We start from the raw sequence: 12,901 nt of genomic DNA on the forward strand, positions 1-12,901 counted from the left end.
AAAAAAACAATTTTACCCCTTCAATGATAATCTTCCCCAACTATTTTACATAAAAAAGCAAATGATGGGGAAAAAAATTCCAATCATATTTTTACTTCACCTCCTATTAAATATAGGCAAATAATTTTCCCTATCTCATTTTCCTAGAAAAAAAAAATTTCACCTCCAACCAAACACCCCCTTAAAGTTAATTTGGCTTGCGTAACAGGAAAGATGGCAAGGGGATACGATAATGTAAGTAAAAACGCTTTGCCAGCGGTAGGGATGTGAAGACTAATATACATAAATATTTGTAAAATCGTTATCCAAATACATATATATATAATCAACAGAACTACAATCATGACAAACATCTATCTATCTCGTTAATAACATTAATATGAGTTCTTGGAAAAGACAGACGCAACAAGGGGACTGAAGATGACAACATGTGCTTAGGTTTGACTCTATCAATAGCTGTCTTGATTACAGATGAAGCTGGTACATCAAACCACTGTAGGAACCAAGAAAGAAGTATCGAACGTTTATCTTGGGATTCCTCATCGGGCCATTTCCCATATTTCAAATATTTGTGAAAATCATCCTTCAATTCCTGGGAACAATTTAGGAGTTCTTCCACCTGCTTCCTAAGAGAACCAACAAATGTTGACTGTACGATTCCTCCTTTTGGAGCAGATAATTTTCCAGTCATCAATGCCTCAATATAAGTCAGTGCAAGCTGCAAGGAGATAAAGTTAGCATTAAGTCATGCACATGATTATGAAGGGTTGCCTAGTGCACGAGACTTCAATCATTACTATGATGCCTTGAGAGGGTCAAATGTATGCAGCCTTATCCCTTGGCAGAAGGCAATTTCTATGACTAGAATCCATGACACAAGCAAACAATCATACCATTGCATCAAAGCTCACCCTCAAGCAGATGCTTAAAAGACTCATGCAGTAAGATTTATTTGATTTGAAAAACAAATCGCAAATAGATCTACAAAATGATGTCCCTAGGGAAACATGATAATTGATGTCTAATTGAGATGTATACGATGGTATCCAATGGGTGTTTTCCAGGAACCATATTTAATAAAATAAGCCTAATGGCTTGGCTCTCTAGCCAGCTTTAACCATAACTTAAGTCTTAACCATAAAATTTACTCAAGACCAATGGCAAAAGTTCAGAATGATCAAACCAGAGGAGATCGCTAATGGTAAGAAAACCAGATTATTACTAGTAAAGAAAGTTCAATTTTAATATTAAGTGAAACTCACCTTAAAACCAGATATAGAGAGTGAATCTCCAAAAACAATGGTACCCGTACTAACTTGATCAACCATTAATTGAACAGTAGTGTATAATGACAAATATACCTGCATAATAAAACCATCAATAAATGTTCTATCAGAATATTCCAATTTTAAGAAATGCTAAAACTCATTACCTAATGGTTATACCAAACATAGACCAACTTAACACACACACACACACAGAGGACATATCAAGTGAGAAGCAGATATTGTTCACACGTGTGGTAACCTAAACCACTCATTTCAGAAGTTTACATTATGTAGATCATACTCATAAAATTCCATGTTAATTCAAAAATTATTTATACTGTGTTAGTAATTTAGTACATAATATTACCGCCCAACATGTGGAATCTAAAATAGAAGAGATCATTAACTACTTGAATTTTTACTAATGGATAGAAGCAATTTAGTTGAAATTTGGCAGTATGATCAACATGAGAATATTCATATTCAACGGTAGGGCAAAATCACATTTTATAAGCTATTCAACATTGCTTATGTGCAAAATCTTACATTGGTTTCAACAAATCCTAAATCATAAGATGCATCCAACCATATTACACCTTTCCATGTGAATCATAGAAAAAATTTAAAGATTGTAATATGTTTGGTAACGCAACCAGGATTGAAGTATTAAAATTGGATCATCATTATTTATTGAATTTAGTAAATAGGAACTAACTTCTAAATACACTTACCTGTAAAAGACCAGGTCTATCCTTGCTCACACACTCAAATAATACTTGCAAGCAAAATTCCTTGAAATCAACATCAGATCTGCAAGCAAGTTTCATTAGTCTTTCGAATAATGCACTATATTTACAGCAAAGGAAACTATCTGCAAGAAGTCAGCGTAATTAGTTATAGCGTCTTTGAATTATCATCTATGATCTTCAATATGAATCTAGGGAATAACAGAACTGAAATGGTTTAGGAACCCAAAAAAGAAAGAGAACAAAACCTCCTTGAAGGAAAGTCCATAATCAGGTATGTCTAGCTAATTATGCAACATATTGCAATTGTGTGAAAAGTTTGTATAGATAACAAATGAGGCTCAGAGGCTCCTTCAACTCAAAACCTTAATGTATTGGGTGAAGGTCTTTTTAATAGTTTATATTATTTTCTAACACACCCCTCACGTAAGAGTCCTTTGGGCTTGAAACGTAGATATTGGATAGGCCCAATTTTTCATTTTTTATTTGGTTTTACCTTATGCTTATTTAATTCCACAATGGGGGGTGATAAAGATCGAACTCGTGACCTTATGGTCACTAAAGCTCTTATATCATGTAAAGAACCACTTCAACCCAAAACCTTAAGGTATTGGATGAAGGTCATTTTAATGGTTTATATTATTATCTAACAACCTGATATGACCAATAAATTTTATGCACTCTTGATAATGAATATTTTAATGCACTCTTTTGTTACTCTTGATTAGTATTTTAGGATTATTTGAATTGTAAATAATGATCTTTTGGGTTAAATTGGATTTTTTATTTTTTATTGGGTTTAATTTATTTCCGTCCTTAATTTCCAGCTTTACATTACAGTATTTTGACCATAACTCATTTCACAGGTGTCTGATTGACCCCCATTTTGCTGCGTTTTGCAGCTCATTCAGAGGGCTACAAATGTTATAAAGACATAAAAGCCCAGTTCGAACAATATGATGGTCGAAGATAGAGCCCAAGTCAGAAACGAGTTGCTAGAATTTTATTTAATTACATGGATTTAAGTTTGTAATTAGAACACAATTCTTTTGAGACCCAAGACCATTGTTTCAGTTTTATTTCTGTTTTATTTTTATGGACCGAAATTAGTGGAGCCCAAAACCCGGTTGGGATGTGGGTTATACGGGCGAAATTAAGAAACTTTTCGGCAGTCTTTATTTTTGAAATTTTGTATGTTTGACAAGTTTCTCTGGAAGATTCAATCTGTTCTTCATATTTCTCTTCTTTTTAATTTTTAATTATGTTTACCTTAGCCATGCTAGGCTAAGTGTTCCTTAATCAACCCAAGAATTAAGGATTCTATGGTTTAATCCAAAGGATTTGTGCTTCCCATTTACCAAATTTGTTTCTCTTTCCAACTCAGGTTGACATTGCGCGATTGTGGATGTTCAATCTGAGATACGCGATCGCGTTCCTAGGAAGAAACTAATCACTAGATTTAGTGGTTAGGTTGATTAACCCAATGATCTCAGGTCAATCGGGCTGATATTTCGCAATCGCATAAATTGAAGCGCCGCATTTGACCAAACGCTAAGCGATTGCCTAGACAGTGGTTTCCTAAACAATTACAGGGATCCTGAATTGTTTAGGATCAACCACAAAATTGGCAATCAATTGTCCAATGACGGATGACCATGGAATTCTAATTCAAGGTTGATTGTTTTAATCTTGTTTTTAATCTCAATCTTTACGTTTTGCTTTATTTCAATTTGAATCGAACAAAAATCCCCCTTTTTTATTTTTAATTAGCGATTTCAACCCTTGAAATTTCCTTGAGAGACGACTCAGGTTTGCACTTGGCTACAAATTTTTTAATAAACCTGATTTATTTTAATTTGCACTAGTTCGACAGCTCGTGTCAACTCTATATCTTGTAATTTTTTGAGATGGTTCCAAGTTAAAAGATTAATTTGACTACGAGTGGTATTGCAGGAATAAACATGGACAACCGAATTCTGTCTTCTTTTACTGCTTTGGCTCAGGTCTTACAATGGCCTCTGGTATATTTGGGTGTGCCATTCGGAGGCAATCCACAGCTACTTCCTTTTGGGACCCGTGGTACAGAAGAATTCTAAAAGTGGGACAATTGGAAAGGACTTTTCTATTCTTTAGATGATTGAATCACTATAATCCAGTCTTGCCTGTCCAGCATACCTATTTATTACATGTTTTATTTTAAAATGCCAGGTGTAGTTATCAGAAACAGAGGATTATGAAGAATTTTCTTTGGTCAGGTGTTGGGGACACACATACTTTCCTGTCGGACAGTAAACAGAGTCACACACACACACACACTACTGTCAGACAGTTAGCTGAGTCTCTCTCTCACACAGTTTATGAAGATAACCGTTAAACAGTTAGCTGGATCAGATTCTGTTCTGAGAATCAGTTTCTGATTCCATTACAAATGTAACAACCCAACCAGTGTAATGTGATTTTCTCTTATCAGTTTCAGATTATGAAAAACTATAATATTCTCTCTTGCTCTTATCTCTCATTTTCTTCTACTTTCTCTCACTTTATCATCCGTTCATCAATTATATCATCCTATGGAGAGAAATGTTTTATGGCATCAGATAATTCAAAGTATGGTCTTCATCCGAACAATTGAGATACCAAAGTAGCAGCAAATGTGACTCGCAAGTCCTTGGAATAAATTTCTGAAGGATATTTTCATTTTATAAACCCGGTTTTGCATGATGCCCCTTTATCAGAAGCTTTTCCTTGTTTTTTTTTTGCCTATCTACAGTTCACAATTTACCCATCAATTTTTTTTTATTTTTTTTTACTTCAGATGATTCGTTCACTCCCAGAATTTCCAATTTTTTGGAAATTTAAATGATAGAGAAGCCATTGAACTCCAGTCCCTTTTGGCCTTACTTGATTCTGCTCCTTTTTCTTCTCATCTTGATATGAGAATCTGGAACCTTCATTCTACAGATGATTTTTCTTGCAAATCTTACTTTCAGTTTAGCATACATTCTCTCCCTCAAGGGAGAGATTTTCCATGGATAATCCAATTTGGAATTCTAAAGCTCCTTCTAATGTCAAAGCTTTTGTTTGGACAGGCTTTACTCAATAGGATTAACACCAATGACTTGTTACAAGTTAGATGGCCTCAGGTAGCTCTCCCTCCTGATATGTGTGTCAAGATTTGAGTCTTATACTGTGCCTCATTTATTTCTTCACTGCCAAGTAGTGCAATTCCTTTGCAACAAGCTTTTTTGTATTTCAGATGAGCATTGGGTTTGCCCCAGTTCATTGGATCAGTTTGTGCACATTCATTTTCAGGGCTTAGGTAAGAAGGAAAATAAAGTCTTGAAGCAACATGTGATTTATGGATTTTGTGGCTGGAAAGAATGTCCATACCTTCATGGGTGTTTCATCACTGAATTTGCTACGGGATAGAATCATTTTCATGGTTTCTCTTGGGTGTTCAGCAAATGATCTGTTTAAGGGAATCAGTATTTCAGACATGCAAAGAGCTCTCCTACACTGACCAGTTTTTAGAAGTTCCCTTTCTTTGCCTCAGTTTCTCCTCGTTTTGTTTTGTCTTTGTTGAGGATTTCTTATCCTCCAACCTTCTGTATTTCTTTCTCTAATAAAATATCTTCTTTGATCCAAATAAAAAGTGTTGAATTCCATACAGCACAAAATCGTTTTCTAAAATGAGATATCATAGATGAGCAATTGGAGTCAGTCAGAGTCATTCCATCTTTACATTATTTTTCTGCAGCCTCCTATATGTATATGAAAGGTGTACTTGGATTTGTTAACTTGGCTCTAGTCTAATAAAAAATAAATCATAGATATTATCAATTAAAGGGTATTACATCTGACAAGTTATTATTCATCAAAAGATTTAAGAAACTTATCATAAATTAAACAAATAGAATGAAATACTAAAAATAGGGCTGGCAATATGGGCCAAGCCCATCGGGCCAGCCCGTTTAACCCGCTCAAATTGGCGGGCTGGGTTATGAGTCCCAACCCATTAACCCAATGTAACCCGCCTCGTTTACAAATGGGTTAAACGGGTTGATAGGAAAACGGGCCGGGTTAACCCGATGGGTTAAAAAAAATTAAAATTATTGAAAGTTGAAATGAAAAATAAGACAATCATTTGCCCTAAATCTAATTTTGGAACGCAGTCGGCAGAGGGCTGAGGGCAGAGGCGAAGAGTAGTCTCCTCTCCTCCATTCTCTTCGAGTTTTTCTTGGTTCAACTCTCTCCTCACTCGTCGCACCATCTCCGACTCCAGTGGCCAACTTGCGGTGAGTTCAATATTTTTTTTTTTGGATTTTTTGTATTGGTGAACAGATTGCGTTTCTTCTTCTTCTTACTTTGAATTGGTAAACTATTTCGTAGATTTATAGTTAGATTTTGTTAAAGTTTAATACAAGTTTTGCTTCAAAAAATTATCTTCTCTGCTTCGTAGTTATGATTTTAACAATTTTTGAAAATATTGTATAATATATTAGCTCATATATGTATATGTTTATTTGTTTCAGCCTTGGAAAATTAAATAATATATATGATAGCTAGTGAGTTCATGAATCCTTAATTTTCTTTTGAAGATTTTTCTTTTTCTTTATGTTGTCTGAAGATTCTTGTCACAATCCCTTGTATTGAGGTCATAATACAAAGAATCCATGCCTTTTACTCCCTGTTCTCAAATCTGTATTTTTCTTTTAGAAGTATGTTAAAAAAAAAGGTTCTTTTTTATTCTTGTCTTACTTTACGTCCTTATGCCTTTTACTCCCTGTTGCTAATAGCAAAGCTTGCTGAAATCCTATATTAAAAGTGGGTTTACTTTACTTTGATAATATTTTTTGAGTGGGCTTCCATACGTGGCACTCATGCCAATCTTCAGGTAAAGGAAGTTTTTGTTGCTAATAGCAAAGCTTGCTGAAATCCTGACGAATACATGTTCTTTGTACTTCAATTATTTAATGAGCTTGCTTGCATCCCCGTGCTCCCTACCTTTCATGCTTGTCCACTTTCCTGTTTTATATAATTTGCTTAATTACACTTTGAATATCCAATCTGTTCTCCATTTTGCTGGTTTGCTAATTGCTGCTCTAACAGTAGTGATTTGTTAATTAAGTTTTTTTTTTCCCCCTCCTTGATAACTATATTAGTTGAAGTTTTATTTGGTTGACTATTGTTTTATATTGTCTCTCATCGATATTCTACCCTTTGTGTAGGCCATTCCCATTCCATCTTCCAAAGCAGTTATTGTTGAAAAAGTATTCAGTTTAGCTGCCCAAAAGTTGGGATTTAAATTCATGGCAAAGAAATGTAAGTATTAATATGTTATTGTGCTTATTTAATTAGCTGCTAAGACACTATTTGACTTATTTCAGTGTTGTGTCAATAAATCTATAGAACCTTTAGTTATATACATAAACAGATACCGGTTGCGTTGGATAATTATCTGCATCGAGTTCTTGATTATATACATCTTGATTTCTTAAAGTTTTTTTTTCGTGGCTGCCTTTTATAATATATGCCTTTTCTTAATTTTCGTGACTGCCTTTTATTAAAATATCATCTGGTTGAAATATGATTCTGTTTGAACATGCCTAGTAGTTTAATGATATATATTGTCATTTTTTTTTTATAGTTGATTATAAAAGGAGGTTAATGAACCTATTGATGTGGAAAGTTGTGAGAATCAAGAAGCTCAATCTGTTGTTGAATCCACAAATAAGAAGGCAAAAACAGAAACTTCAGATTGTTGGAAGTTTTTTACCAAGATAGGAGTAGCGGATGATGGAATTGAGAGGGCAAAATGTAATGGTTGTAATCAAGAATACAAAGTTGGTGGAAAAAATTATGGAACTTCGCATCTGAAACGCCACATTCTAAAGTGCAAGAATATTAAATTTGAAGATGTGGGTCAAATGATGATAGATATGCAAGGTAAATTGAAAAGTCAGAAAATAGATCAAATGGTATCACGTGAGATGTGTGCCCTTGCAATTATTGAGCATGATTTGCCTTTCAATTTCGTTGAGTATGAAAGAATTAGGATGTGGATAAGTTACTTAAATCCTGATGCAATTCCAATTACAAGAAATACTGCAATTCCAATTACAAGAAATACTGCTAAGAGCGATGTCTTAAAGATTTACATGAGAGAGAAGGAGAACCTTAAAGATATAATGGCTAGCATTCCAACTAGGATTTGCTTAACTTCTGATTTGTGGACAGCTTGTAATACGGAGGGTTACATATGTTTAAGAGCTCATTTCGTTGATAGGAATTGGAAGTTAAATAGCAAGATTCTTAACTTTTGTCATATGCCTCCTCCTCACACTGGTTTTGAATTATGTCAAAAAAAAATTGATTTATTGAAGGATTGGGGAATAGAGAAGAAGTTATTTTCCATTACTTTGGATAATGCATCTGCGAATGACAATATGGTGAGAAATTTGAAAAGTCAGCTTGGTTTGCAGAAATTGTTGTTATGTGATGGACAATTTTTCATGTTTGTTGTTCTGCTCACATTTTGAATCTAAGTGTTCAAGAAGGGTTGAAAGTTTCTAGTGATGCCTTGAGCAAAATTAGAGAAAGTGTCAAATATTTAAGGGGCTCGGAAAGCAGAATGAAAGCATTTAAAGAATGCATTGATCAAGTGGGAGGAATTAACACTTCAAAAGGCTTATGCCTAGATGTCCCTACTAGATGGAATTCAACTTATCTGATGCTTGAAAGTGCTCTCATATACCAACGTGTGTTTGCTATTCTTGAATTCAATGATAGAAATTATAAATATTGTCCTTCACTTGATGAATGGGATAGAGGAGAAAAAATTATGGGGTTCTTGAAGCCATCCTATCCTACTGCCAACTTATACTTTTTGCAAGTTTGGCAAATTCAATGTAGTCTCCAGAAAACATTACATGATGATGATGACATTTTAAAGAGCATGGCTGAAAGGATGATGGAAAAATTTGACAAATATTGGGAGGAATATAGTATTGTGCTTGCACTAGGAGCGCTTCTTGACCCCCGGATGAAGACTTCTGCTTTGTCTTATTGTTATTCCAAAGTTAATCCATTAACAAGTGAAGCAAAAGTAGAAGAAATAAAGAAAAATGCATACAATCTCTTTGACAAGTATGCATGCAACATCCCTCCCTCTTCAAATGCTCAAAGTCAAAGTGTTAGTGATGTTACAAGTGCATCTTCAAGTGGGTCAATATCAAAAGAGAAGAAGGGATTTTCAGAAATCATGCTCCAAGTAAGTTTATTTTATTTTGAAATGTTAATTTATTTACTTGACATTGTATTTTTTTAAGACTTATATTTTTATGTGTTTAACTTGTCAAATATTGTAATACCCCATATTTTTATTAATAAAATAGTAATAATAATATAATAATAATAATATAATAAACTATAAATTAGTAGTCATATATATATATATATATATTCTTTTATGGTGATAGATAACAAACTATAATATTAATTTTACCTTTAATAAAATTATTTTGTGCGATATGAGTGCTATTGAAAAATAATTTTGATACTTTGTAATACTCTAGATTATTATTAATAAAATAATATTAATATGTGTGTGTGTGTATATATAAGATGATAAATTATGATTAATTGATTATTAATTGATTGATGATTTATGCATTAATGTTTGATCGGTAATGTTTGATTAGTAATTTGATTAGATATAATGAGTCAGCCTTGAGTTAGCAAATAAGTTAGTTATATTCTAAGAAATTAAGAATAAAAAGAAAATAGTATATGAAGCCAATATCTGAGCCAGATACATCAGTGAGGAATAAGAAAATAATTGCACGAAACCCATATCCGAGCCCAAAACTTTAACTATAAATAGAGGTCTAACCTAACCAAACCAATTCACTCTGAATCCTCAATAATTCTCCACTACTCTTTTTCTCCTTTACACTCTCTCTCTCCTCACTTCAAATTTTTATTTTTATTATTATCTGTCTTTGGTTACCAACCGCTTCTCTTCCCTAAATTGTAGAAGTCACCAAACAAGGAGACCAGGTAATCCTAATCCCTAGAGAGTCATAGGTTATATTGATATGAATTTTGATATATGTAATCCTAATCTCTAGGTGTTCTTAGGTTAGTTTTATATGAAATTATTTATATCACGATTCTTAAATTCGAATTATTACATGTGATATTTAGGAAATTTTTATTGGAAAAATAATAGAATTTTTATTTTGAGAATAAATGGATATGATTGAATTTTCATATTTTTATGATTGAATAATTATGATAATTGATGTGATGTGATTGTATGAATGACGATGATTAGATTTGGGTTTTACTATGATAAATATTGAAGATTTGAATTGTTATATCCTTGAATAAATATGGAAGTTATGATGACCTTGAGTAATGGATATATTGAAAGAAGAAATTTTCAAATGTGATATGATGATTGAGTGTGATTGTAAATAATTAAATAGTGGGAGGATAGCTTTGGGATGGTACCTCCCAAGGTGATGAACACAACTTTTGGTCTTTATGCCTCCGATGTGAAACTGATGTGAAAAAGATTATATCCGTTCTTCCCAAAGTGGTGTCTGGCAGGGTTCCCCGGGATACTAGTAGCAACTTTGGGAAGAGGTGTGCACACTAGGAAGATGTGAATTGATTATGACCAATGTGATTTGTTTGTGACTGGCAGGGTTTCCCGGGTCACAGGGTAGACTGGCAGGGTTCCCCGGGTCTACCATGGTTCTCTTCCCACTAAGTACTATGAACTTAAACATGATTAATAATGAAATGTTATTTGATTTGATTATGATGAATGTTATTGAATTGTGAATATTACCATTTATGAAATATTATGATTAATGTTGTGCTGAATATGTTAGTTGATAATTGCCCTTTCTAAATACACTAAATGGATTAAATAAAGATTAATATAATTAATAAATATTTGATTTGAATTTTTGAGTTATATTATTTTATTGGATTATTATGAGTTATTTATTTATTTATTTTTGTATATCGGATTTGGATTACCAGCTTTGCTGACTTTTGTGTTTGTTTGACTGCAATGATCCTGCGTGGCTGCGGGGGAGCAGAGTTTCAGTGAATCAAGTTACAAGGGATCGAGCTAGCAGTGGGCAGTGAGGATAACTACTCAGAGATTTTTGCTAATCCTAAATTTTATGTATAAGACATATCTCTGATTTTATTGTAATATTTATTAATGTAATAAAGAGCCTTGCACTTGTCCCTGTACAGGTGCGGCGGTAACATTTCCCCAAATTAGTTTTAGATTAGCTTCCGCAATAGATACAAGATCTTAATAAATTATTAAATATTATTTTTATTTTATTTTTTTGAAAATTTCTCTATTATAGGAATAGTTTATTGTTGTTAAAATTGTTAGAAATTTGGGGGTGTTACAAATATGGTTAGGAATTGAAAAAGCACAATCAGCCCTTCAATGCAGCAAAGATTGGAAAATCTCAACTTGATGTTTATCTGGGAGAGGAGAATTTGGAGTTTGATGATGATACATTTGATATATTACAATGGTGGAAGGGGAAAGCTAAACGTCTTCCAAATCTATCACTAATGGCTCTTGACTTATTAAGCATTCCTATTACCACTGTTGCATCTGAATCTGCATTCAGCATTGGGTCACGGATCCTTAATAAATGCAGAAGTAGTCTCTTACCTGAATGTGTTGAAGCTTTGCTTTGTACCCGTAATTGCCAGAATGGTTTTTCCGGCACTGGTAATTTATTTAATTTGAGTTCATTTTATATTGAACCATACTTGTTTGTAAAATTAATTATTTTCTTTTTTCAATTGTTATTTATATAGATGAAGGTGCCTCTGACGTGAAGATTGATGAATGATGACGATGGTAGTTCATGTTTTGTTGGAGACTTCTTCAATGCAATGAATTAAGCAAACATTTTGAATTTGTGATTTTTTTTCCAATTTAAATGGACATTTGTGTGTATTGTAGCTAAAATTGATAATTGGTTTCATGCATTAATATTTTTATTTTATTTTTTGGGTTGGCTTGTAGAATCAGTTTTAAGCAAAATTTGTATGGTGCTTTGATTCCTAAACTTTATGTGTTTTTATGCAAATTTTTATGTGTTTTTTATGCAGATTTTTTCCTTTTTTGTTTTATTTTAGTAGTTTTTTTTATTTTGGGCGGGCCAGCCCGTATTGCCAGCCCTAACTAAAAATAGAATCAGACAAAACATGGATGCCAGAAAATTAATCCAGAATATGAGCTTACCTATTATACCAGGAGGGGTCACAGCAGAGTTGTGCGAAAGCAATCAAACTAGGATCAGATGAGAAGGTACCGACCAACTGATCAACTGTGATAGAACCAGATCCACTTTGGATGTGGGTGATTGCATCATATGCTTTTAAACTCGTCAGGCCAAACACCTAAATCAAGCAAAAAATTAACTGGCATATAATACTTGAACAAACCTGTCTCACAGCATAAATACTACGCAATTTCAACCTTGTGCATTGCCCGTGACAACAGTGACTGGCACCCAATGGGATCATCAACATATGAACAAGCTCCAACTTTTCTTTTGATATAAAGAATACCGGAATTAAATGGATTATTCTTGTCCCCAAAATTCCACCAAGGTTTATCTGTAATTAAATGCATAATTTGGGGTTACTCATTAAAAAGGTATATAATTCTAAAAATCTCGAATCAAGATACACAGAATAATAGTTTATGGTTACCTTCAGGAGCAAAGTCTATTACTTGAGGCCAGTAGCGAGGCCCACAAACACGTATTGTTTTTAACTGTAACCATCAATGCCAAACAAATTAGATCTACAATTGTTTTTCCCTAATCAAAA

At 33.4% G+C, this 12,901-nt stretch overlaps 1 protein-coding gene across 1 annotated transcript in view; it reads right to left on the reverse strand.

Annotated features, from left to right (window-relative positions):
- Positions 1-340: 340 nt before the first annotated feature.
- Positions 341-12,901, reverse strand: part of LOC133296661 (anaphase-promoting complex subunit 1) — a 34,691-nt gene continuing 22,130 nt past the window's right edge. Inside the window, exons 31-36 of the mRNA XM_061495702.1 lie at positions 12,782-12,845; positions 12,546-12,685; positions 12,309-12,466; positions 2,000-2,078; positions 1,263-1,361; positions 341-718 (exon numbers count right to left, since the gene is read on the reverse strand). Coding sequence (XP_061351686.1) covers positions 341-718; positions 1,263-1,361; positions 2,000-2,078; positions 12,309-12,466; positions 12,546-12,685; positions 12,782-12,845 — 918 coding nt within the window. The remainder of the gene's footprint in view (positions 719-1,262; positions 1,362-1,999; positions 2,079-12,308; positions 12,467-12,545; positions 12,686-12,781; positions 12,846-12,901) is intronic.

Source organism: Gastrolobium bilobum, unplaced genomic scaffold (genome assembly GCF_033153095.1).
Source record: "Gastrolobium bilobum isolate Gb01-03AN ecotype WA unplaced genomic scaffold, APGP_CSIRO_Gbil_v1 utg6129, whole genome shotgun sequence".
In the NCBI taxonomy this organism is placed as follows: Eukaryota; Viridiplantae; Streptophyta; class Magnoliopsida; order Fabales; family Fabaceae; genus Gastrolobium; species Gastrolobium bilobum.